Source organism: Oncorhynchus gorbuscha, linkage group LG20 (genome assembly GCF_021184085.1).
Source record: "Oncorhynchus gorbuscha isolate QuinsamMale2020 ecotype Even-year linkage group LG20, OgorEven_v1.0, whole genome shotgun sequence".
In the NCBI taxonomy this organism is placed as follows: Eukaryota; Metazoa; Chordata; class Actinopteri; order Salmoniformes; family Salmonidae; genus Oncorhynchus; species Oncorhynchus gorbuscha.
This window is the reverse complement of record NC_060192.1, coordinates 12,222,578-12,247,455: the sequence shown is the minus strand read 5'-3', so window position 1 is coordinate 12,247,455 and position 24,878 is coordinate 12,222,578. Positions and strand designations below refer to the sequence as shown.

Sequence of the window (24,878 nt, the reverse complement as noted above, 5' to 3'; positions counted from 1 at the left end):
GGTGATTTTTAACCACTTCCGGTTGGTCCAGGAAGCTTAGAATCGACACAGGTAGACCTCATAGTTTCCTGATGGACTGTCATCGAAGACCGGTTCATAAGGAATTCATAACCCACATAGGCTTCAGGTTGACTTTAGAGGAGCAGGCAATGTATTCCTATGGGGAGAGATGTCATTGTAATCTGTGAGATCAAAAAACCCTGTTTTACTGTTAAGGGTTAATGCCACACGGTCAAGGTTAGGCTTGCACAGATCGGGAGGACCTCATGAACGTATCTGAGGTCGAATTGTGCTTCTCACCCTAACGGTTCTCTCACTGTCACCCAAAAACAAATGACATTTAGGGCCAGGCTTCATTTTGAGCCTACATTTTTTGACGGGCGCTGCACTCGGGAGTGAGCTACGTTCAAGCGGGGCTTCTTGTTGAACTCGGCACGGCCTAGAGAATATGGAAATGCCATTTGCAGGCTCTGTGTGTCTTTAAGCACCGCACTTTGTCACTCCATCCTTGGTGTGTGTGTGTGTGTGTGTGTGTGTGTGTGTGTGTGTGTGCGCGCGTGTGAGAGCTTTTCTTTGACATATGTTGGGGGAAATGACTGACTTACAGTTTACGGGGGTTGCCTAAAAAGATCTGACCTTTTTAACCCTGGGAAACAGCCACTATGACACCATTTAAGGCACTTCCGGTTGGCACAGGAAGCTATAAATAAACTCCTATCCTGATTGGGGTATGCCTTTACAGAATCCTGAGTTTTATGTCTTTACGTTAAGAACTAAGTTATTTACGGAGGGTTTAGTGAGTGTGTGTTTATTTCAGAAAATCACAGAAATCTCGCAGAGCTCCGCAGCACACTTTAAAAAGATTCGTATGAACACCCTGCAACTGGATCTGTAACTGTTTAAAAAAAAAATATATATATATATTTGAACATCACCAATTTGACATTGTACGATTTCTCTTAAATGACGATAGATAAATGGCTGGTTCTTTTTTTATTGACACCGGAGGCTCCTTGACTTTGACGTGAAGCGGAAAAATTATTGCTCTATTTTCATTTTGGACCTTTTTAATCCCATAAAAATGGCCATAACTCAAAAACCGTTGAGGCCTAGACGCCATCTTGTTCGGGGCCAACTGCCCATTATGCCAAACCTATGCTCACCAAGTTTCGGCTTCAAAATATTTTCAGTTTAGGAGATAAGGCCACGTTGTGATTTGTGATGTTTTGTACATTTGCAATATGATTGCTTATGCCCTCTTGTGGGATTTACCGGGACAGCGGAAAAATGACCAAAATTTGATTATTTTATAAAACGGAAACCGAATGTCCGAGAGTTCGTTTGACTTCCCGATAGATCCGGCCCTGTCGCACGACGCCTCCGAATTTTACAAACTTTTTTTGGACGTCTGGTAAGGGACTGTACATTTGCAATATGGACTTTCTCACTAACCATATGGCGAATGTCAAAATGTTCCCTTAAGGTATGTTAAAGACTCCAGCCTTCTAAGTCAGACTGTTCTCTCTGCTACCGCACGGTACGCGGTACCGGAGTGCCACGTCTAGGTTCAAGAGGCTTCTAAACAGCTTCTACCCCCAAGCCATAAGATTCCTGAACAGCTAATCAAATGGCTACCCAGACTATTTGCACCCACTCCTACGCTGCTGCTACTTTCTGTTATCATCTATGCATAGCCACTTTCATAACCCTCCCTGCATGTACATAATGACTTCAACTACCTCGAAGCTGTGCATTGACACATTGACTCAGAACCTGTACCCCTGTATATAGCCCCGCTATTGTTATTTACTGCTGCTCTTTAATTGTTTTTCTTATCTTTTACTTTTTCTCAGTATTTTCATAAAACTGAATTGTTGGTTAAGGGCTTGTAAGTAAGCATTTCACTGTAAGTGTTGTATTCGGTGCATGTGACAATTCAAATCTGTAGTTTAGTATCCGCTTCATCGTTCTGCTTCATCACCTGTTTTGATTGTAAACGGGAATCGGGAGGATCGAGTTAGGGTCATATTTGCCAAATGAAGGGAGAGGGAGAGCTTTGCATGCATCTCTGTGTGTGGATTAAAGGTGATCTACTTTTTACTAGTTGCACAAGTGACATGCTGGTAGAAATGAGGTAAACTAAAATGTGTTTTTCCTGCATTAAAATCACCGACCACTTGGAGCTCCACCTCTGGGTGAGATTTATTTCTGCTTCGCTTATGGCCCTATACAGCTTGTTGAATTTGGTGTTAGTGCCAGCATCAGTTTGTGGTGGTAAATAGACAGCTACGAAAAATATTGATGAAGTCTCTTGTTAAATATTATGGTCTGCAGCTTATCATGAGATATTCAAACTAAGGCGAGCAGGTCCTTGATACTTGCTTAATATTAGACCCACACCACCCCCCTTGAGCTTACCTGACGCCGTCATCCTGTCCTGCCGATACATAGTAAAACCAGCTAGAATATTGTCCTTGTTCAGCCACGTTTACAAGAAACATAGGATATTCCAGTTCTTCAGGTCGCATTGATAGTCTCAAACAGTTTGTCCAGTTTAATCTCCAGTGACTATACATTTGTCAATAGAACCGAGGGTAGAGACGGATTATTTACTCTCTGCCGTAGCTTCATCAGGGTACCTGCACGTTGGCCTCAATATCGCAGTGTCTTTCTATTCCGCGTGTCTGGGGTTAGGGCCTGGTCTAGGGTTAGGTCCTGGTATGGGGTTGAGCAGTATGTCCTTTACCGCAAACTCATTGAAGTAGAAATCTTCATCCAAATTAAGGCAACTGATGGCTGTTCTGATGTTCAGAAGATATTTTCGGTTGTAGGAAACGATGGCGGAAACATTATGTACAAAATAAAGTTAAGATCAACGCAAAAAAACACATCTGTTAAAAAGTTTTGGGAGATTTTAGGATGACCAAATCATTGGATGCTGTGCGAGAATTAAGGCTAACCGTTGAACTCCTCTTTCTTCTCTAATCCAGATGACATAAAACAATAGAGGTAAGAGATTTTGAGGCATGACATGTACTATTTTAGTATACACTTTTTATATTAATGTGATATTCATTATCTCTGTGAAATGTCAATGGAGCACTGAGTGTAAGGCAAGCTTTTTATTTTCGAAGCTTTATACATTTAATTCAGTTTGTCATGTTAATTTTGCTTTTTGCAACTTCACGGAAATAACTTTGCAGACGATACACTGGGAGTCTGGGCTAGAGGTCGACCAATTTAATCGGCAGGACCGATTGTTATGAAAACTTGAAAATCGGTAATCAGCATTTTTGGACACCGATTATGGCCGGTTACATTACACTCCACGAGGATACTGCGTGGCAGGCTTGACCACCTGTTACGCGAGTGCAGCAAGGAGCCAAGGTAAACCTATCTTGTAAAATTTTCACACAATCACTAGTTAACTACACATGATTGATGATATTACTAGTTTAACTAGCTTGTCCTGCGTTGCATGTAATCAATGCGGTGCCTGTTAATTTATCATTGAACCACAGCCTACTTCACCAAACAGGTGATATAACAAGCGCATTCGCAAAAAAAGCACTGTCGTTGAACCAATTTACCTAACCATAAACATCAGTGCCTTTCTTAAAATCAATACACAATGTATATACACTGCTCAAAAAAATAAAGGGAACACTTAACCTCTTGCTTCTACCTGGCACGCAGGCGTCCCATCTAGAGCTCTGGAAATGCAAATGCGCCAAGCTAAATGCTAATAGTATTAGTTAAAACTCAAACGTTCATTAAAATACACATGCAGGGTATTGAATTAAAGCTACACTCGTTGTGAATCCAGGCAACAAGTCAGATTTCTAAAATGTTTTACGGCGAAAACATAGCACATATTTATGTCAAACCACCACCGCAGACATAGCTCATTAGCATAGCCAAGTAGGAAAAAATATGCAATCAACAAACGCAGGATTAAAAAAAAAATCATTTCACTAACCTTTTGAAATCTTCATCAGATGACAGTAATATAACATGTTACACAGTACATTCATTTTTTTTCAATAATCTGCAATATATATCCATAAATCTCTGTTTACAATGACGCATCGTTCAAAAAATGCTACTAAAATGTCAGGAGAAATGAAATGGCTCCGGCAGATAACGTCAGCTAACAAGGAATACACATCATAAACTTTGACTAAATATGCATGTTTTACATATGTATAGGAAGATACACTTCTTCTAAATGCAATCGCTGTGTTACATTTATTTTTAATGTTACAGTTTGCGTTTACTAGGCTATACTAGGAGTCGGCGCTCCAAATGTATCATTATGCCTCCTCTATCTTGGAGTCGACAGAAACCCAAAATTAACACATAAATATTCCCTTACCTTTGCTGTTCTTCCATCAAAAGACCTGGAAGGGATTATACTTACCAAAACAGCGTTTAGTTTTCAAGTCTGCGTCTTTCGGTTCTCAAAATAGCCACTTTTCGGTCGAAATGGAGGCAAAATTCAAGTGGATGCGCACCAAAACATCGCAATTATATATTATATGTCGAGTAAACTTGTCAAACTATGTTCATAATTAAGCTTTAACATGTTATAAAGGTGTACAGCAATTGTGAGGACGAAGCGAAACACACACGTCTTGTAATTGATCCTGAAGAAAAGAGAGAGCGGGGAGCAGAGCGCGCATAAACGTACACTTTTTTCGCGTGACCGAGACCTTTCGGCACGCTCAACGTCTCGTGAGCGCGCGATTGTCACCATGAGAAGCCCAATTGAAAGCAGGCTTCGCGCTGATCACGTAGGAACTGTTCCCAGAGCGGTAGTTGTTTGGGAAGGCGTTTAAGATGACGTCAAAGTTGGGCCAACTTTTTCCATGACGAGAGATTTTGGGAGAATGCATGCCCTGAGACTTCTGCTTTACATAGAGACAAAATTTAAACGGTTTTAGAAGCTTTAGAGTCTTCTATTCGATAATATTTTTTTATATGCATATATTAGCAACTTTTGACAAAAATTTATCCTGTTTTATATGGGTACCCAATTCCTCCAGAAGGGGCAGTAAACAGGGCTAGGCTTAAGAGGTTAAACAACACAATGTAACTCCAAGTCAATCACACTGTCCACCTAGGAAGCAACACTGATTGACAATAAATTTCACATGCTGTTGTGCAAATGGAATAGACAACAGGTGGAAATTATAGGCAATTAGCAAGACACCCCCAATAAAGGAGTGTTTCTGCAGTTGGTGACCACAGACCACTTCTCAGTTCCTATGCTTCCTGGCTGATGTTTTGGTCACTTTTGAATGCTGGCGGTGCTTTCACACTAGTGGTAGCATGAGACTGAGTCTATACAATTCACACAAGTGGCTCAGGCAGTGCAGCTCATCCAGGATGGCACATCAATGCGATCAATTCTCTGCAGATGACTTCGTCAACCATTTTGAAAAGGTCGACGACATCCGATCCTCGTTTGCTAAGTCAAACGACACCGCTGGTTCTGCTCACACTGCCCTACCCTGTGCTCTGACCTCTTTCTCCCCTCTCTCTCCAGATGAAATCTCGCGTCTTGTGACGGCCGGCCGCCCAACAACCTGCCCGCTCGACCCTATCCCCTCCTCTCTTCTCCAGACCATTTCCGGAGACCTTCTCCCTTACCTCACCTCGCTCATCAACTTATCCCTGACCGCTGGCTACGTCCCTTCCGTCTTCAAGAGAGCGAGAGTTGCACCCCTTCTGAAAAAACCTACACTCGATCCCTCCGATATCAACAACTACAGACCAGTATCCCTTCTTTCTTTTCTCTCCAAAACTGTTGAACGTGCCGTCCTTGGTCAGCTCTCCCGCTATCTCTCTCAGAATGACCTTCTTGATCCAAATCAGTCAGGTTTCAAGACTAGTCATTCAACTGAGACTGCTCTTCTCTGTATCACGGAGGCGCTCCGCACCGCTAAAGCTAACTCTCTCTCCTCTGCTCTCATCCTTCTAGACCTATCGGCTGCCTTCGATACTGTGAACCATCAGATCCTCCTCTCCACCCTCTCCGAGTTGGGCATCTCCGGCGCGGCCCACGCTTGGATTGCGTCCTACCTGACAGGTCGCTCCTACCAGGTGGCGTGGCGAGAATCTGTCTCCTCACCACGCGCTCTCACCACTGGTGTCCCCCAGGCCTCTGTTCTAGGCCCTCTCCTATTCTCGCTATACACCAAGTCACTTGGCTCTGTCATAACCTCACATGGTCTCTCCTATCATTGCTATGCAGACGACACACAATTAATCTTCTCCTTTCCCCCTTCTGATGACCAGGTGGCGAATCGCATCTCTGCATGTCTGGCAGACATATCAGTGTGGATGATGGATCACCACCTCAAGCTGAACTTCGGCAAGACGGAGCTGCTCTTCCTCCCGGGGAAGGACTGCCCGTTCCATGATCTCGCCATCACGGTTGACAATTCCATTGTGTCTTCCTCCCAGAGCGCTAAGAACCTTGGCGTGATCCTGGACAACACCCTGTCGTTCTCAACTAACATCAAGGCGGTGGCCCGTTCCTGTAGGTTCATGCTCTACAACATCCGCAGAGTACGACCCTGCCTCACACAGGAAGTGGCGCAGGTCCTAATCCAGGCACTTGTCATCTCCCGTCTGGATTACTGCAACTCGCTGTTGGCTGGGCTCCCTGCCTGTGCCATTAAACCCCTACAACTCATCCAGAACGCCGCAGCCCGTCTAGTGTTCAACCTTCCCAAGTTCTCTCACGTCACCCCGCTCCTCCGCTCTCTCCACTGGCTCCAGTTGAAGCTCGCATCCGCTACAAGACCATGGTGCTTGCCTACGGAGCTGTGAGGGGAACGGCACCTCAGTACCTCCAGGCTCTGATCAGGCCCTACACCCAAATAAGGGCACTGCGTTCATCCACCTCTGGCCTGCTCGCCTCCCTACCACTGAGGAAGTACAGTTCCCGCTCAGCCCAGTCAAAACTGTTCGCTGCTCTGGCTCCCCAATGGTGGAACAAACTCCCTCACGACGCCAGGACAGCGGAGTCAATCACCACCTTCCGGAGACACCTGAAACCTCACCTCTTTAAGGAATACCTAGGATAGGATAAAGTAATCCTTCTCACCCCCCTTAAAAGATTTAGATGCACTATTGTAAAGTGGCTGTTCCACTGGATGTCATAAGGTGAATGCACCAATTTGTAAGTCGCTCTGGATAAGAGCGTCTGCTAAATGACTTAAATGTAAATGTAAATGTAAATGTCTGTGGCAAGAAGGTTTGCTGTGTCTGTCAGCGTAGTGTCCAGAGCATGGAGGCGCTACCAGGAGACAGGCCAGTACATCAGGAGACGTGGAGGAGGCCGTAGGAGGGCAACAACCCAGCTGCAGGACTGCTACCTCTGCCTTTGTGCAAGGAGGAGCAGAAGGAGCACTGCCAGAGCCCTGCAAAATGACCTCCAGCAAGCCACAAATGTGCATGTGTCTGCTCAAACGGTCAGAAACAGACTCCATGAGGGTGGTATGAGGGCCCGACGTCCACAGGTGGGGGTTGTGCTTTATACAGTCCAACACCATGCAGGACGTTTGGCATTTGCCAGAGAACACCAAGATTGGCAAATTCGCCACTGGCGCCCTGTGCTCGTAACAGATGAAAGCAGGTTCACACTGAGCACATGTGACAGGCGTGACAGAGTCTGGAGACGCCGTGGAGAACATTCTTGCTGCCTGCAACATCCTCCAGCATGACCGGTTTGGCGGTGGGTCAGTCATGGTGTGGGGTGGCATTTCTTTGGGGGGCCGCACAGCCCTCCATGTGCTCGCCAGAGGTAGCCTGACTGCCATTAGGTACCGAGATGAGATCCTCAGACCGCTTCTGAGACCATACGCTGGTGCGGTTGGCCCTGGGTTCCTCCTAATGCAAGACCATGCTAGACCTCATGTGGCTGGAATGTGTCAGCAGTTCCTGCAAGAGGAAGGCACTGATGCTATGGACTGGCCCGCCCGTTCCACAGACCTGAATCCAATTGAGCATTTCTGGGACATCATGTCTCGCTCCATCCCCCAACGTCACGTTGCACCACAGACTGTCCAGGAGTTGGCGGATGCTTTAGTCCAGGATTGGGAGGAGATCCCTCAGGAGACCATCCGCCACCTCATCAGGAGCATGCCCAGGCGTTATAGGGAGGTCATACAGGCACGTGGAGGCCACACGCACTACTGAGCCTCATTTGGACTTGTTTTAAGGACATTACATCAAAGTTGGATCAGCCTGTAGTGTGGTTTTCAACTTTAAGTTTGAGTGTGACTCCAAATCCAGACCTCCATGGGTTGATAAATTTGATTTCCATTGATCAAATTTCCATTTCCATTTTTGTGTGATTTTGTTGTCAGCACATTCAACTATGTAAAGAAAAAAGTATTTTAATAAGAATATTTTATTCATTCAGATCTAGGATGCGTTATTTTAGTGTTCCCTTTTATTTTTTTGAGCAGTGTATATATGCTTTTTTTTGGTCCTCCAATAATTGGTATCAGCATTGAAAAATCATAATCAGTCGACCTCTATTCCAGGCTGCATCACATTCGTCTGTGATTGGGTCCCATATGGCGGCACACAATTGGCCCAATAATAGTTTTTTTGGACTCAACAGATTGGGATCTGTGTATTGGTTGGACTCCCTGATTCCACGTGGAATTTTAATAATTATTACCTCTTTTTAACGGAACCCGCCCGTTTAAACCTTAGGACATTTTGTGGTCTTCGAAGTTGTTTCCGTGGGTTGCAAAACTAGTGTGACACAAGTTGAATTAAATGTAAAAGGCTTTGGAAATAAAAAGCTTGGTATATGCGCAGTGCTTGTTTTTGTGAGAAATCTTCGAAAAAAACTGGAATTTTGAATTAATTTGAAAAGCGCATATTAAAGTAGCCTACTACATTTCATGTTTCAAAATCGATATCATCTTACCTCGATTGTTTTATGTCCCGCGGATTTGAGAAAAAAGATGAGTTCAACTGGAAAGTGAGCCTGTCGGGTAGGTAGTAGCCTTAATTCCTGCACAGAATTCAGCCTAGCTGATGCAATGCAATGTTTTTTCTTTGGCCTCCAAGCAGTAAAGTTTGATAAAAAACAAAGTAGATACAAATGCACCTTATGGAACAGCAGGGACTGTGAAGCAACACCAACAGGCATAAGCACACACACACACACACACACACACACACACACACACACACACACACACACACACACACACACACAATAACAACATACGCACTATACACACACACACATGTGAAAGATTAGTGAAATCTGTGTGGGTAGCTGGACAGGTAGGATGACTGACAGTGAAGGTGAACAGGTGGTCACGTGTCAGGTGACAGAGGAATGTATGAGACTGAGGCAGGAATTCCTTTAACCATAAAGTGGTATATTTACTGGGTAGTGTGGATTCATGGACGCACAGAACTTCTGGATCAGATGGAGTTAAGGAAGAGAAAGCAGCGAGATCAGGCGATGGCAATTTCCTCCTTTTATGGAGTTGAGATCTGTCGGACATTTCCACCTGACCTAATTAAAGCGCCCCTGGCCCAGCTGAGTAAATGGCAATGAATTAAAGGAGTATTCCACCAACTCCATGGGCCTTTTCTACAGCCACCCCGGAAATTTGTTAAATTCCACACTCCTCAAAAAAGGCTCATTGCTCCCCGTCCTCTGTCATCTCAGGGAGAGGAATCAGTCGGGCAACTGGCCGGATATATGTCCGGTTCTTCACTTGGATCTCCACTGATCTAACACGACCATCGATCCCAGGCATGGTCTTAGTTATACGGCCCACCGGCCAGGAGGCTCGAGGCAGCTGAGGGTCCACCATCATTACTACTTGGCCAGTTTCCAGGCTGGCCATTTCTCTCCGCCATTTCCCTCTGTGCTGTAGACTTGGTAGGTAATCCCGAATGAGTCGGGCCCAAAAATGGTCAGCTAAGATTTGGCTGTGTCGCCACCGGCGTCTGCCTACGAGGTTGGTATCAGCATACATGGCTTGAGGAAGTGACGCATCTCGGCGTCCCATCAAGAGCATATTCGGTGTAACCGGATCGGGGTCAACGATGTCTGCAGAGAGATATCCCAAGGGTTTGGAGTTCAGAATCCCTTCCACCTCTATCAGGACAGTCCTCAAGACAGTTTCAGTGACAGTTTGGTCCCCTAGCACGACTCGTAAGGCCGTCTTTACAGATTTGATCTCTCGCTCCCATGTTCCTCCAAAATGAGGAGCGCCTGGAGGGTTAAATTTGAATGAGATTTGTTGGTCCATCAGCTGATCCTGGAGACTGGGTTCCATGGCTTGGAAGGCTTCCTCCAACCTGGCTTCTCCTGCCTTGAAGTTCGTACCTCTGTCAGCCAGGATCTCGTAGGGTTTCCCCCGTCGGGAGATAAACCGCCTTAGGGCCATGAGGAAGGCTTCCGTATCCAAACTCTCCAGTAGGTCCAGGTGGACACATCTGGTTGTCAAACACTTGAATAGAATGCCCCAGCGCTTTTCCACACAACGACCTAACTTGATCATCAAGGGGCCAAAGCAATCTACTCCTGTTGACCAGAAGGGTGGTTTAAGGAGGCGCAAGCGAGCAGGGGGTAAATCTGCCATTTTGGGCACCGTAGCTCCGGCCCGCCATCTCTGACATTCTACGCAGGCGTATTGGTGCTTACGAATGGCTCCTCGTCCTCCAATTATCCAGTACTTCCGCCTCATCTCCAGATAGACCCTCTCTGGCCCTGGGTGGAGAAGCCGCTCATCATAACTCGCCTTCAGGGCCTGGAGAGCTGTCGTGTATGGTGTTGCGGAGTGCATAAATGATTGGGCCAGCCTGTATGCACTGGGAAACCGCAAATGATCCATTAGTACTTGGTATTTGTAGCGTTCTGACAGATGACCGTGAATACCCAGTAGACTCCCCAATGCCATTTCCAAAAGGACAAATTCACTCTCCTTTCCATTTTCAAAGTATGGCAGTTTGGGTCTGGGAATTCCATAGGCTGAGGCTACTAGAAGTTTCATAATGTTGGCTCCTTCTGGTTGCGTGAAGGATAAACCCGGGACTTCTGATGAGCCCACTGTGGCCTCATTGGGCCGGTCACCTACTGTCCCAGACCCTCCATTTGTGGCAGGCGGAATTGGGCGAGAGCCCTCCGACCTGTTGTTTGCGGACTGGCCTGGCCCTGGACGAAAGAAACGATTTGCCTCGGTTGGTAATTGGCGGAAAGGCGAAGGAGTGATGCTTTGTCCAGATGGAGGAATGCTAACTTGTGTCACTGGCATAGCGCGGCGGAGCGGCCCGTCTCCCGTGCTCCGTGTTGGCTGTTGACCCCGGAGCCTCCGAGGACTGTGTGCCATGCTGTACCAGAGGGGCAGATTGGGAAAGAAAGGCAGACAGTTCAGGTCCATGTGGAAGGGTGGTCAGGTCAACTCCCTGTTCGTTCTTCTCCAGGAAGGATGAGACCATCCGTGCGTCCTCTAATTCCCTTCTGGCTTGACGGTGCCGTCGTTGCTGTGCCAGGTCCTTGGCAATGAATTCCCTTTCCTGTAGAGCTCTACGGGTCTGCACATCCAATTGGTGACATCGTTCGTGTCGTTCCTCCTCAATCTGACGCTCAATTTCCTCCAAAGCTAATAGTTTCATCCTCTCTTGTAGGACAGCGGTCTGTGAATCGCTGAGGGCTAGTGAATGGTGGCTGCCATGGCCACTTCCAAAGGGGTACCCAGTGGTCGAACTCCCACTCCGTCTAGAGTGCTTCGACGATTTCCCATTAGTTAAGGGGTGAGCGGAGTCTGCCTCTGGAAGCTGGTCGACCTGTGCAGTGGGAGTTACCTCCTCCATAGGTTCTTCACGTAGACCACTTTCCTGCTCCAAAGCAGTTTCCGGTCCTTGGCTCAGAGGGGATGGTTGATGGCTGAAACATATAGTTGATCCATCAACTCTTTGAGCTCTGGTGGGCTTGCCCTTTGATGTCGGAAACTCGACCACATAATCCTTAAGATAACCAGGTGCTTGCCTGGTTCTTCTGGTGCTGCTGGTGGTTGAGGATGAAGCCTTTGTTGCTTTAGGCTTAGCTCCTGGATATTTCCTTTGTTCCAAGACCTTTCCCTCAGCTGCTCTCTCCTCCTCTCTTCTTCCTTCCAGTGGAGACAATTCTTCCCTCTCCGCCTCCATTTCCTTTTCACCTGTCTTTGGTTCAGTCATCATCCGGCTCAAAGGACCATTGAAAGATTAGTGAAATCTGTGTGGGTAGCTGGACAGGTAGGATGACTGACAGTGAAGGTGAACAGGTGGTCACGTGTCAGGTGACAGAGGAATGTATGAGACTGAGGCAGGAATTCCTTTAACCATAAAGTGGTATATTTACTGGGTAGTGTGGATTCATGGACGCACAGAACTTCTGGATCAGATGGAGTTAAGGAAGAGAAAGCAGCGAGATCAGGCGATGGCAATTTCCTCCTTTTATGGAGTTGAGATCTGTCGGACATTTCCACCTGACCTAATTACATTTACATTTAAGTCATTTAGCAGACACTCTAAAGCGCCCCTGGCCCAGCTGAGTAAATGGCAATGAATTAAAGGAGTATTCCACCAACTCCATGGGCCTTTTCTACAACATGGATTTTGTGTTGTAGAGTAGGGGCCTGAGGGGGCACACTTAATGTGTTGTGACATCTGTTCTGAATGTATTGTAATGTTACTTGATGTTTTTATAATTCTATAACTGCCTTAATTTTGCTGAAGCCCAGGAAGAGTAGCTGCTGCCATGGTCACCCTAATCCTGACCATCCTACAGTACAAGGGTATAAACTCCAATACATTTTGCACGGATTATGATAGAGACATGAGGATTGGACCATTGGTTTCTTAGAGGATTACAATACACAATTTACATTATTTTACCCTTTTAGTAAAAAAACTTTGGACATCCTATACATTTTCATGTTTAAGGCATATTGCTTCAATTGTTTTAAAGATGGGGAGAGGTCCGTCTGTGATAAAGAGATGCTCAGCATTTTTAACACCACAGTCAACCAAACAAGTCTTACAGGCTCTAGTTTGATCTAATCATAACTATTCCCCATTGGTATGGTCAAGTCCTCCAAAGAAGGACCTAGAGAAACTGCAGCTGGTCCAGAAGAGAGCAGCACGCCTTGCCCTTCAATGTACACAGAGGGCTAATATCAATAGTATGCTTCTCGGTCTCTTGGCTCAAAGTAGAGGAGAGATTGACTGCATGCATCAATTCTTGTTTTTGTGAGAAATGTATGTGTTAAATTCCAAATTTCTTCACAGTCCCTAGGTCCAGAATAAATTCAAGAAAGCATACAATATTACATAGAGCCATCTCATATAGTGCGAGTGAACAGCAAACCTGGTTTTAAAACAAATAAAGCAACACATCAAGGCAGAACACCTTTCCCCCATGTGAACTCATTTTTGTGTGTATGTACTGACATGTATGTGTAACTAATAGATGCGTGTACACACACACACTGTAACACACACACGCACACATTACTATTCTTTTAGTCATTTTTTTATGTAAGTCTGAAATGTTTGTCAATGTTTTAAATGTATGTGAGTTGTCTTTAATGTATTTCTCGTTATGTTGGACCACAGAAAGACTAGCGGTCACCATTGGCGTCGACTTATTTGGATCCTAATTTTAAAAATCTGAATAAAGAAACCCGTTTGTCTCTTAGACAGCTAGCTGACTGTTGGAAATTTCTGCTGTCTATATATTCCCAGGTTCAATGTATTTTGAAGTATGTTACATCTTGCAATCATATACATTTACAATCTCTTTGATTTTCCCTCAGATCGAAAAATGATCTATCCACAGCGATTTTAAAGCAGAAGACCAGGCCCAACCGGTTGGTTGTGGATGAATCTCTCAATGAGGACAACAGTGTGGTTTCTCTGTCTCAGGTGAGGCATTGGTGGTGCGACTGAATGGGGCAGGGACATCTTAGTGAACCCCTTGCCTGCACTGAGTACTACAATATTATTTCACCAGTAACTCACTCATTCATGTTGTGCAGGCTGTATTGCAGTTATATTCCCTGTTCAAGGTTCTATACTATATCAGTAGGATTCCGTGTCTGACTAATTCCTAAATAATAAAAATAATAATAATATGCCATTTAGCAGACGCTTTTATCCAAAGCGACTTACAGTCATGTGTGCATACATTCTATGTATGGGTGGTCCCGGGAATCGAACCCACTACCCTGGCATTACAAGTGCCATGCTCTACCAACTGAGCTACAGAAGGACCACTATTTCCTGCCCCACCCTAGGCAAAGATGGATGAGTTGCAGCTGTTCAGGGGAGACACAGTGCTGATGAAAGGAAAGAAGAGACGGGAGACGGTATGCATCGTGCTCTCTGATGACACCTGCTCCGACGAGAAGGTCCGCATGAACAGAGTGGTCCGCAACAACCTGAGAGTCCGCCTGGGAGATGTCATCAGGTGAGATAGAACTGGAGAACTTTGGCATCGATGCAGTATGATGTGGGGAACCAGACCGCAGCTCCTTCATACTGTACAGTAAAGCCATGGCATAATTAGTTCCTTTTGTGATCACACAGTATTCAGCCCTGCCCAGATGTGAAGTACGGGAAACGGATCCATGTTCTGCCCATCGATGACACTGTAGAAGGGATCACAGGGAACCTGTTTGAGGTCTACCTCAAGCCCTACTTCCTGGAGGCCTACAGGCCCATCAGGAAAGGTACTGATTCAGAGGATAACATGGGGTGTTTTCAGTAGGCAACAAATGTGAGAAAATGTTTAACCTGTCTAGGACCGTTCCGTTAGCTGAACCCCCCCCGGAACAGCCAGTGAAAGTGCAGGGCGCCAAATTCAAGACAACAAAAATCTCATAATTAAAATTCCTCAAGCATACAAGTATTTTACACCATTTAAAGATACAATTCTCGTTAATCCAGCCACAGTGTCTGATTTCAAAAAGGATTTACAGCGAAAGCACTACAAACGATTATGTTAGGTCACCACCAAGCCACAGAAAAACACAGCCATTTTTCCAGCCAAAGAGCGGAGTCACAAAAAGCAGAAATAAAGAAAATGATTCAATAACCTTTTGATCTTCATCAGATGACACTCATAGGACTTCATGTTACACAATACATGTATGTTTTGTTTGATAAAGTTCATATTTATATAAAACAAATCGGAGTTTACATTGGCGTGTTACGTTCAGTAGTTCTAAAACATGCGGTGATTGTGCAGAGACCCACATCAAATTACAGAAATATTCATAATAAACATTGATAAAGATATGACTATTATACATGGAACTTTAGATAAACTCCTCCTTAATGTGTCAGATTTCAAAAACCTTTACGGAGAAAGCAAACCATGCAATAATCTGAGTACAGCCTTTAGACAACAAAGCAGCCAAAAAGATACCTGCCATATTGGGTAGTCAATATTTACTCAGAAATAGCATTTGAAATATTCACTTACCTTTGATCTTCATCAGAATGCACTCCCAGAATGCCAGTTCCACCATAAATGTTTGACTTGTTTGATAATATCCATCAGTTATGTCCAAATATCTTCTTTTGTTAGGGCGTTTGGTAAACAAATCCAAAAGCGCGTTCAGGTCGCGCCGGACGTCGGAAGAAAAGTTTTAAAAAGTTCCATTACAGCCCGTAGAAACATGCCAAACTAAGTATTGAATCAATCTTTAGGATATTTTTAACAGAAAACTTAATTAATGTTCCAGCCGGACTATTCCTTTGTCTGTACAAATGAAGTGGAACGTAGCTACCTTTCACGTGAGCGCGCCAGACCGAGGCTGTGGCACTCTGCCAGACCACTCACTCAAAGAGCTCTTATGAGCCCCTCCTTTAGAGTAGAATCTTCAAAACGGTTTGTAAATACTGTTGACATCTAGTGGAAGCCTTGGGAAGTGAAACACAACTAATATCCCACTGAGTTGAAAAACTACAAACCTCAGATTTCCCACTTCCTGGTTGGATTTTTTCTCAGGTTTTGGTTGTTATACTCAGACATCATTCAAACGGTTTTAGAAACTTCAGAGTGTTTTCTATCCAAATCAAATTGATTTATATAGCCCTTCGTACATCAGCTGATATCTCAAAGTGCTGTACAGAAACCCAGCCTAAAACCCCAAACAGCAAGCAATGCAGGTGTAGAAGCACAGTGGCTAGGAAAACCTCCCTAGAAAGGCCAAAACCTAGGAAAAAAAACCTAGAGAGTAACTGGGCTATGAGGGGCGGCCAGTCCTCTTCTGGCTGTGCCGGGTGGAGATTATAACAGAACATGGCCAAGATGTTCAAATGTTCATAAATGACCAGCATGGTCAAATAATAATGATCACAGTAGTTGTCGAGGGTGCAGCAAGTCAGCATCTCAGGAGTAAATGTCAGTTGGCTTTTCATAGCCGATCATTAAGAGTATCTCTACCACTCCTGCTGACTCTAGAGAGTTGAAAACAGCAGGTCTGGGACAGGTAGCACGTCCGGTGAACAGGTCAGGATTCCATAGCCGCAGGCAGTACAGTTGAAACTAGAGCAGCAGCACGGCCAGGTGGACTGGGGACAGCAAGGAGTCATCATGCCAGGTAGTCCTGAGGCATGGTCCTAGGGCTCAGATCCTCCTCCGAGAGAATTAGAGAGCATACTTAAATTCACACAGGACACCGGATAAGACAGAAGTACTCCAGATATTACAAACTGACCCTAGCCCCCCGACACATAAACTGCTACAGCATAAATACTGGAGACAGGAGGGGTTAGGAAACACTGTGGCCCGATAATACCCCCGGACAGGGCCAAACAGGCATATAACCCCACCCACTTTGCCGATGCACAGCCCCCACACCACTAGAGGGATATCTTCAACCACCAACTTACCATCCTGAGACGAGGCCGATTATAGCCCAGGAAGATCTCCGCCACTGCACAACCCAAGGGGGGAGGGGGGGGGGCTCCAACCCAGACAGGAAGATCACATCAGTGACTCGACCCACTCAAGTGACGCATCCCTCCTAGGGACAGCATGAAAGAGCACCAGTAAGCCAGTGACTCAGCCCCTGTAATAGGGTTAGAGGTAGAGAATCCCAGTGGAAAGAGGGGAACCGGCCAGGCAGAGACAGCAAGGGCGGTTCGTTGCTCCAAAGCCTTTCCGTTCACCTTCACACTCCTGGGCCAGACTACACTCAATCATAGGACCTACTGAAGAGATGAGTCTTCAGTAAAGACTTAAAGGTTGAGACAGTGTCTGCGTCTCTCACATGGGTAGGCAGACCATTCCATAAAAATTGAGCTCTATAGGAGAAAGCCCTGCCTCCAGCTGTTTGCTTAGAAGTTCTAGGGACAATTAGGAGGCCTGCGTCTTGTGACCGTAGTGTACGTTTAGGTATGTACGGCAGGACCAAATCAGAGAGATCGGTAGGAGCAAGCCCATGTAATGCTTTGTAGGTTAGCAGTGAAAACCTTGAAATCAGCCCTTGCCTTGACAGGAAGCCAGTGTAGGGAGGCTAGCACGAGTAATATGATCACATTTTTTGGTTCTAGTCAGGATTCTATCAGCCTTAGTGCTAAATAACTGAAGTTTATTTAGTGCTTTATCCGGGTAGCCGGAAAGTAGAGCATTGTAGTAGTCTAACCTAGAAGTAACAAAAGCATGGATTAATTTTTCTGCATCATTTTTAGGCTAAGTTTCTGAATTTTGCAATGTTACGTAGATGGGAAAAAAAGCTGTCCTTTAAACAGTCATGATATGTTCGTTAAAAGAGAGATCAGGGTCCAGAGTAACGCCGAGGTCCTTCAAAGTTTTATTTGGGAAGACTGTACAACCATAAAGATTAATTGTCAGATTCAACAGAAAATCTCTTTGTTTTTTGGGGCCTAGAACAAGCATCTCTGTTTTGTCCGAGTTTAAAAGTAGAACGTTTGCAGCCATCCACTTCCTTATGTCTGAAACACAGGCTTCTAGCGAGGGCAATTTTGGGGCTTCACCATGTTTCATTGAAATGTACAGCTGTGTGTCATCCGCATAGCATGTGAAAGTTAACATTATGTTTTCGAATGAGATCCCCAAGAGGTAAAATATATAGTGAAAACAATAGTGGTCCTAAAACGGAACCTTGAGGAACACCGAAATGTACAGTTGATTTGTCAGAGGACAAAGCATTCACAGAGACAAACTGATATCTTTCCGACAGATAAGATCTACACCAGGCCAGATCTTGTCCGTGTAGACCAATTTGGGTTTCCAATCTCTCCAAAAGAATGTGGTGATCGATGGTATCAAAAGCAGCACTAAGGTCTAGGAGCACGAGGACAGATGCAGAGAGAAATGTACTAATTATATACATATTCTAGCTTTTACGGCTGAGTAACAGGCAGCTTAATTTGGGCACGTTTTTCATCCAAGCTACCCTCCACTTGAACTTGACCCCGTACTACAGACGTTCTTCTGTGTTATGGTCAAAAACATGTTGCAACGGAAATCTAAAGTGTTTCTTATTGGACAAGTCCAGGTCGTCCATACCTGTTTCGGTCTGTTTTCATCCGTTCAGTGTGTAACGAACTTGAAACTATGTCTTTGCCAGCAGACTATAACTTTGAAAAAATGTAAAAGGTCAAGCTAAGGTCAGGGTCTTTTACTTGGTGTAATGTGAAAGTCTCTGTTGTTTTGTAGGGGACATTTTCCTGGTGAGGGGAGGCATGCGTGCGGTGGAGTTCAAGGTAGTGGAGACTGATCCCAACCCCTACTGCATCGTGGCCCCAGACACTGTCATCCACTGTGAGGGCGAGCCCATCAAACGAGAGGTAGGGGCTACATCTAGGCTTTGGTTGGAACTTGTGCATGAGAGCAGGTTGACTTTAAAGTTGCAGTTTTCAGAGATGTGATTTTTCTCGATCATTCAGGAATTCCAGATTTTCTGATCATAGAAAGCATACGAAGAAATAGTTATCTGTAGCCTTTCCCTCTGCTTTTCTATGTTTTAACAACCACGTATCTCTGTTCAGGATGAGGAGGAGTCTCTGAATGAGGTTGGCTATGATGACATTGGGGGTGTGAGGAAGCAGCTGGCCCAGATTAAGGAGATGGTGGAGCTGCCCCTGAGACACCCAGCACTGTTCAAGGCCATCGGCGTCAAGGTGAACTAAATACATCACCTCTCATTAGGCTTGGGCAGTATACCGTATACTGGGGTATTTTGAAATAACCATGGGATGTTTTTTTCAATACCGTTGAAACGATTCATTTTAAGTTTTTCAATACGTTTGTATATTTTTTGCTGTTTTGAGAGTAAATACCTGGAGTCAACTTGTGCAATATGTTAGGAGATAATGCAGAACGCGTTCTTCATTTCACCTGTCACATTATGAAGAACCGTAGTTCCCCAGAACAGTTGACCCAGTCAACTTAGCATTCTGGTAATAGAGTCCCAATGGGCTTTTTTGTGTTTCTTTGCACCCCCTTGTGTATTAAACCGATAATACCGTAAATCCCGGGATGAGATATGAAAATCTGGATACCCAACCCAATCTCTCATCATTCACCTAAAACCTCATGGACAAGATTAGATTAAAGATAAATAAGTAAACAGTTTTTGTTTTTTATTATGTTGTATGTGATAATGCAAATAATTAAAAAGGTAATTCAATTGTTAATTCCAGCCTCCAAGGGGTATCCTGCTGTATGGACCCCCTGGAACAGGAAAGACACTGATTGCACGTGCCGTGGCCAACGAGACCGGAGCCTTCTTTTTCCTTATCAATGGTGAGACTGAGCAACAATACCTCTTTTTGTTATTTTTCATTGTGCTTCAATTGTCATTGCATTAAGTGAATAGAAATTCCATTCAAGAGCAAAAAATGTTTTAATTGTAATTTCAATGTAACTGACTGAATTGGAATTAATTGACCAACTCCGTTCAGTGACGGTCAGGAAAAAGTTAACTACTAGTTGAACTTTTGCCTGCTAAATGTTTCAGGGCCTGAGATCATGAGTAAACTGGCTGGAGATTCTGAGAGTAACCTGAGGAAGGCCTTTGAGGAGGCTGAAAAGAATGCCCCTGCCATCATCTTCATTGACGAGCTGGACGCCATTGCACCAAAAAGAGAAAAGGTGGGCTCACGTCTTCTGATAGAGGATATAGAGGATGGGAAGGAAACTCTATCTTCCTTCCTACTCTGGAGTCATGTTCATTAGGGAGAAAGGTTTTTGAGTGAAACAGGAAGATACATTTTTGAACATTGTCCCCTTCTGAACGTGACTCTGGAGGCCCACAGGGTGTGTAGGCATTTTATTGTAGCCCAGCACAAACTTCTTTAGTTGAATCGTGTGTGTGGTTGCAGCCCTGAAACAAAAGCCTGCATGCCCGGTGAGTCTCAAGGAACAGGATTTAATGGCACTGCAGTAATTCCTTGCACATATGCTGACTATCATGACACTTGCTGCCTACAGTTATCTTTGTCTGATTTTTCAACATTTTGTTACGTTACAGCCTTATTCTAAAATTGATTCAATTAATTGTTTTCCTCACCAATCTACATACAATACCCCATAATGACACAGAAAATAGTTTAACGTTTTTTTATTTAAAAAAAAATGTTTGCAACTTTATAAAAAATTAATAAATACCTTAAGTATTCAGACCCTTTGCTATGAGAATCGAAATTGAGCTCAGGTGTATCTAGGGATAGGTACCGAAACCCGGTATTAAATGGGCCCCAGGGATAAATTATGAAAGACCGTAGAATCAATAAGCTCCAACGTTATCGGTTCTGCTTTCGGTACTGGAGAAATTAAGAAAATACATTTCCTATTTATTATTGCTACATAAACGTTATCTTGCACATTTTGTCTCACCAACCGTTTCTAATTTGCAATAAGAATAAGACATTTGTCTATGATGCATTTTCACTATTCCCAATCCAGAAGATATAGCTCTCTCGTGCAGCAGAGCCTGTCTCTCACGCTACAGCACACACAGGTGCAACAATACTTTTGCTCGTGTTCCCGCCCTTACAAGCAATCTGTCCAAACATCTATCGAAAGTACATAATGTACAGGCAGAGAAATGCACAGTTTTCGACTGCCTAGCTCGTTGTTCGTCTCTTGTTCGTCTCTTGTCTACGTTAGGTATGTTTGCTAGCAGCCTAGAGCCCACACATGGAGTTCATGATCAAAAGTACCCATTACTGCTGGTCCAAGCCCAAAGCCCCTTCACGCTGGCAGCTAGTGGGAGGATGACTGAGGAGAGGGTGAATGAGTTCCATCTAGCTGTGACCAAATTCATAGTGAAAGGCCTACACACCCCTTTGCAACAGTGGAGTTCAAGGACTTTAGGTAACGGTCTGTCAGTATACAGTTGAAGTCGGAAGTTTACATACACTTAGGTTGGAGTCATTAACTTTTTCAACCACCACAAATTTCTTGTTAACAAACTATAGTTTTGGCAAGTCAGTCAGGACATCTACTTTGTGCATGACACACGTAATATTTCCAACAATTGTTTACAGACAGATTATTTTACTTATTCACTATATCACAATTCCAGTGGGTCAGAAGTTTACATGCACTAAGTTGACTGTGCCTTTAAACAGCTTGGAAAATTCCAGAAAATGATGTCATGGCTTTAGAAGCTTCTCATAGGCTAATTGACATCATTTGAGTCAATTGGAGGTGTACCTGTGGATTTATTTCAATGCCTACCTTCAAATTCAGTGCCTCTTTGCTTGAAATCATGGGAAAATCAACAGAAATCAGCTAAGACCTCAGGAAAAAAATTGCGAAAAGTGCAAATCAATCCCAGAACAACAGCAAAGGACCTTGTGAAGATGCTGGAGGAAACAGGTAAAAAGTATCTATATGCACAGTAAAACAAGTCCTATATTGACATAACCTGAAAGGGCACTCAGCAAGGAAGAAGCTACCGCTCCAAAATCTCCATAAAAAAGCCAGACTACGGTTTGCAACTGCACATGGGGACAAAGATGAAACTTTTTGGAGAAATGTCCTCTGGTTTGATGAAACATAAATAGAACCGTTTGACCATAATGACCATTGTTATATTTGGAGTAAAAAGGGGGAGGCTTGCAAGCCGAAGATCACCATCCCAACCTTGAAGCACGGGGGTGGCATCATCATGTTGTGGGTGTGCTTTGCTGCAGGAGGGACTGGTGCACTTCACAAAACAGATTGCATCGTGAAGAATTGAAAATTGTGGATATATTGAAGCAACATCTTAAGACATCAGTCAGGAAGTTAAAGCTTGGTCGCAAATGGGTCTTCCAAATGGACAATGACCCCAAGCTTCCAAAGTTGTGGCAAAATGGCTTAAGGACAACAAAGTCAAGGTATTGGAGTGGCCATCACAAAGCCCTGACCTCAATCCTACAAAAAATTTGTGTGTGTGTGTGTGTGTGTGTGTGTGTGTGTGTGTGTGTGTGTGTGTGTGTGTGTGTGTGTGTGTGTGTGAGCAAGGAGGCCTACAAACCTGACTCTGTTACACCAGCTGTGTCAGGAGGAATGGGACAAAATTCACCCAACTTATTGTTTGAAGCTTGTGGAAGGCTACCTGAAACATTTGGCCCAAGTTAGACAATTTAAAGGCAGTGCTACCAAATACTAATTGAGTGTATGTAAACTTCTGACCCACTGGGAATGTGATTAATGAAATAAAAGCTGAAATAAATAATTCTCTACTATTATTCTGATGTTTCACATTCAAATAACGTGGTGATCCTAACTAACCCAATATGTAATTTTTACTAGGATTAAATGTCAGGAATTGTGAAAAACAGAGTTTAAATGTATTTGGCTAAGGTGTATGTAAACTTCTGACTTAAACTGTATATTGAGTTGTATTCATTTTTAGGATAGTGTAGTATAGTAGTAGATGGGTGGACCAGCCTCTGTCAGGACCACTATCTCACTGTTACAGTTCACTGCACAAGCCAGGGCAGTGTAAAACAGAAGGCCCTCCACACCAGTGTACAAATCGCAAAATGGTGAAAACATGTTTGGAACAGACCTATATTGCAGCTATTACCAAGAAAGGCTGTCATTTGTAAGCCTGCCCAACAAATGACAGCAATAGGTTAATGCTATTTATTTTACAACAGGCCTTAAACTAAATACGGAGTGCACAATATAAAAAGACAGTTCTAACTTAATTTAGCCAACACACAAATTTGAACAAAATGTAACTTTTTGCATAGGCTATTTAAAGGACAGGTTTAGATAATTAAATAGGCCTACAATAATAATGGATAAACAATTGATAATAAATACTTCATAAATAAATGGTAGAAAGTTGCATCAAACCTGAAAAGTGAGTTGCAAACCGTCCATTTGGCCTCACCCAAGGTTCTTCTCATCTTTGTCCTCTACAATATTAAAACTTGTTCCAGAGGACAGTCCCCTTGTTAGCTTGTTTTCACTATACTCTTTATTCTTTAACTTTTTGTTTTGCTTCAAAGAATACGGACTCCATCTTCGCAATCAACAGTAGCCTAGGCCCAGGCTCCTTTTTCCTTTTCTTTTCTCCCTCCCAGCTGGGGCACATGAGGTGAGCAGCCAGAACCAGTTTCAGCTGGACATGAGCTATATGTTTTATTGAGTTTCAATTGACTGACACTGATAACAAGCTTGCGCCGTTCTCATCACACAAACACTAAATTAAAAGAGGACAGGTCTAATCTGGTCCAGTCGGTAAATACATTTGAATTACACATTACCCGTGGCAATTATATCATACCCCATACCCAAACCAGATCAGAGATAAAAGTCCGAATTGACCTCCGAATTCCGGGGCTGTTGCATCCGTGAAGACCTCTAATTTAGGGCAAACACCATATCACTGAGTACTGAATTATGTTATGGGTATGCTTGTCATTGGTAAGGACTAGGGAAGTTTTTAGGATAAAAATAAATGGAATAGAGGTAAGCACAGGCAAAATCCTAGAGGAAAGCCTGGTTCAGCCTGCTTTCCAAAAGACACTGGGATACAAATGCACCTTTCAGCAGGACCATAACCTAAAACACAAGGCCATATATGCACTGGAGTTGCTTACCAAAACCACATTGAATGTACCTGAGTGACCTAGTTAGTTTTAACTTAAATCGGCTTAAATCTATGGCAAGTCTTGAAAATGTCTGTCTAGCACTGATCAACAACCAACTAGACAGATCTTGAAGAATTGTTTAAAGAATAATGTACAATCTAGGTGTACAAAGCACTTAGACTCACAGTTATAATCGCTGCCAAAGGTGATTCTAAAATGTATCGACTCAGGGTTGTGAATACTTATGTAAATTTCAGTTTCACGCGAATGCTGCCATCAATCCACGGTTTCTGGTTTGGGAATGTTTTAATTGTTACCTTGGGTTGAAGAAATATGGCAATTTTCAGAATTAATCAAACTTCAGTTTTCTTTCTTTTGTGGATAAAGGCTCTTAAACCTGTTTTTTTTATGATTCGTAAACCCCCTTTTTTTAATCCACCAAATTGATGTTGAAACAGAGACAAATATGCATATATTTAGATGGCTTTCTTTAATTGGTCCTTAATATTCTGAACCCGTTTTCTTGATAAATTTTATTGAGTTGACTAAATTCAAACTAAAAGGTACACCGTATTTTAAAGGGATGTCTTAAGATAAATGTACTGAAAACCCTATTGAATGAAAACTGTTGGCCAGCAAGTGGGAGGGTTTTCAGCAGTTGAATTACATTTATTCAGTGCGCACAAGGGAAACCACCCATGCGAATCCCGTTAAAGCACACAAGGTAAGTCTGAATACCAACTACTGAGAAGTGAGTAGGAAAGGCCTAGGTT

At 43.8% G+C, this 24,878-nt stretch overlaps 1 protein-coding gene across 4 annotated transcripts in view; it reads left to right on the top strand.

Moving 5' to 3' along the window:
- LOC124007412 (transitional endoplasmic reticulum ATPase-like) overlaps window positions 1-24,878 on the top strand; it is a 68,270-nt gene that overhangs the window by 14,776 nt on the left and 28,616 nt on the right. For all 4 annotated transcript variants that reach the window (XR_006833922.1, XM_046317945.1, XM_046317947.1 and 1 more), the window contains 7 exons: window positions 13,848-13,956; window positions 14,328-14,500; window positions 14,620-14,762; window positions 18,725-18,855; window positions 19,057-19,188; window positions 19,711-19,813; window positions 20,028-20,161. Coding sequence is in view for 3 of the 4 variants with exons in the window: in XM_046317945.1 (XP_046173901.1) it covers window positions 13,848-13,956; window positions 14,328-14,500; window positions 14,620-14,762; window positions 18,725-18,855; window positions 19,057-19,188; window positions 19,711-19,813; window positions 20,028-20,161 (925 nt within the window). In the remaining variant the exon portion in view is untranslated. The remainder of the gene's footprint in view (window positions 1-13,847; window positions 13,957-14,327; window positions 14,501-14,619; window positions 14,763-18,724; window positions 18,856-19,056; window positions 19,189-19,710; window positions 19,814-20,027; window positions 20,162-24,878) is intronic.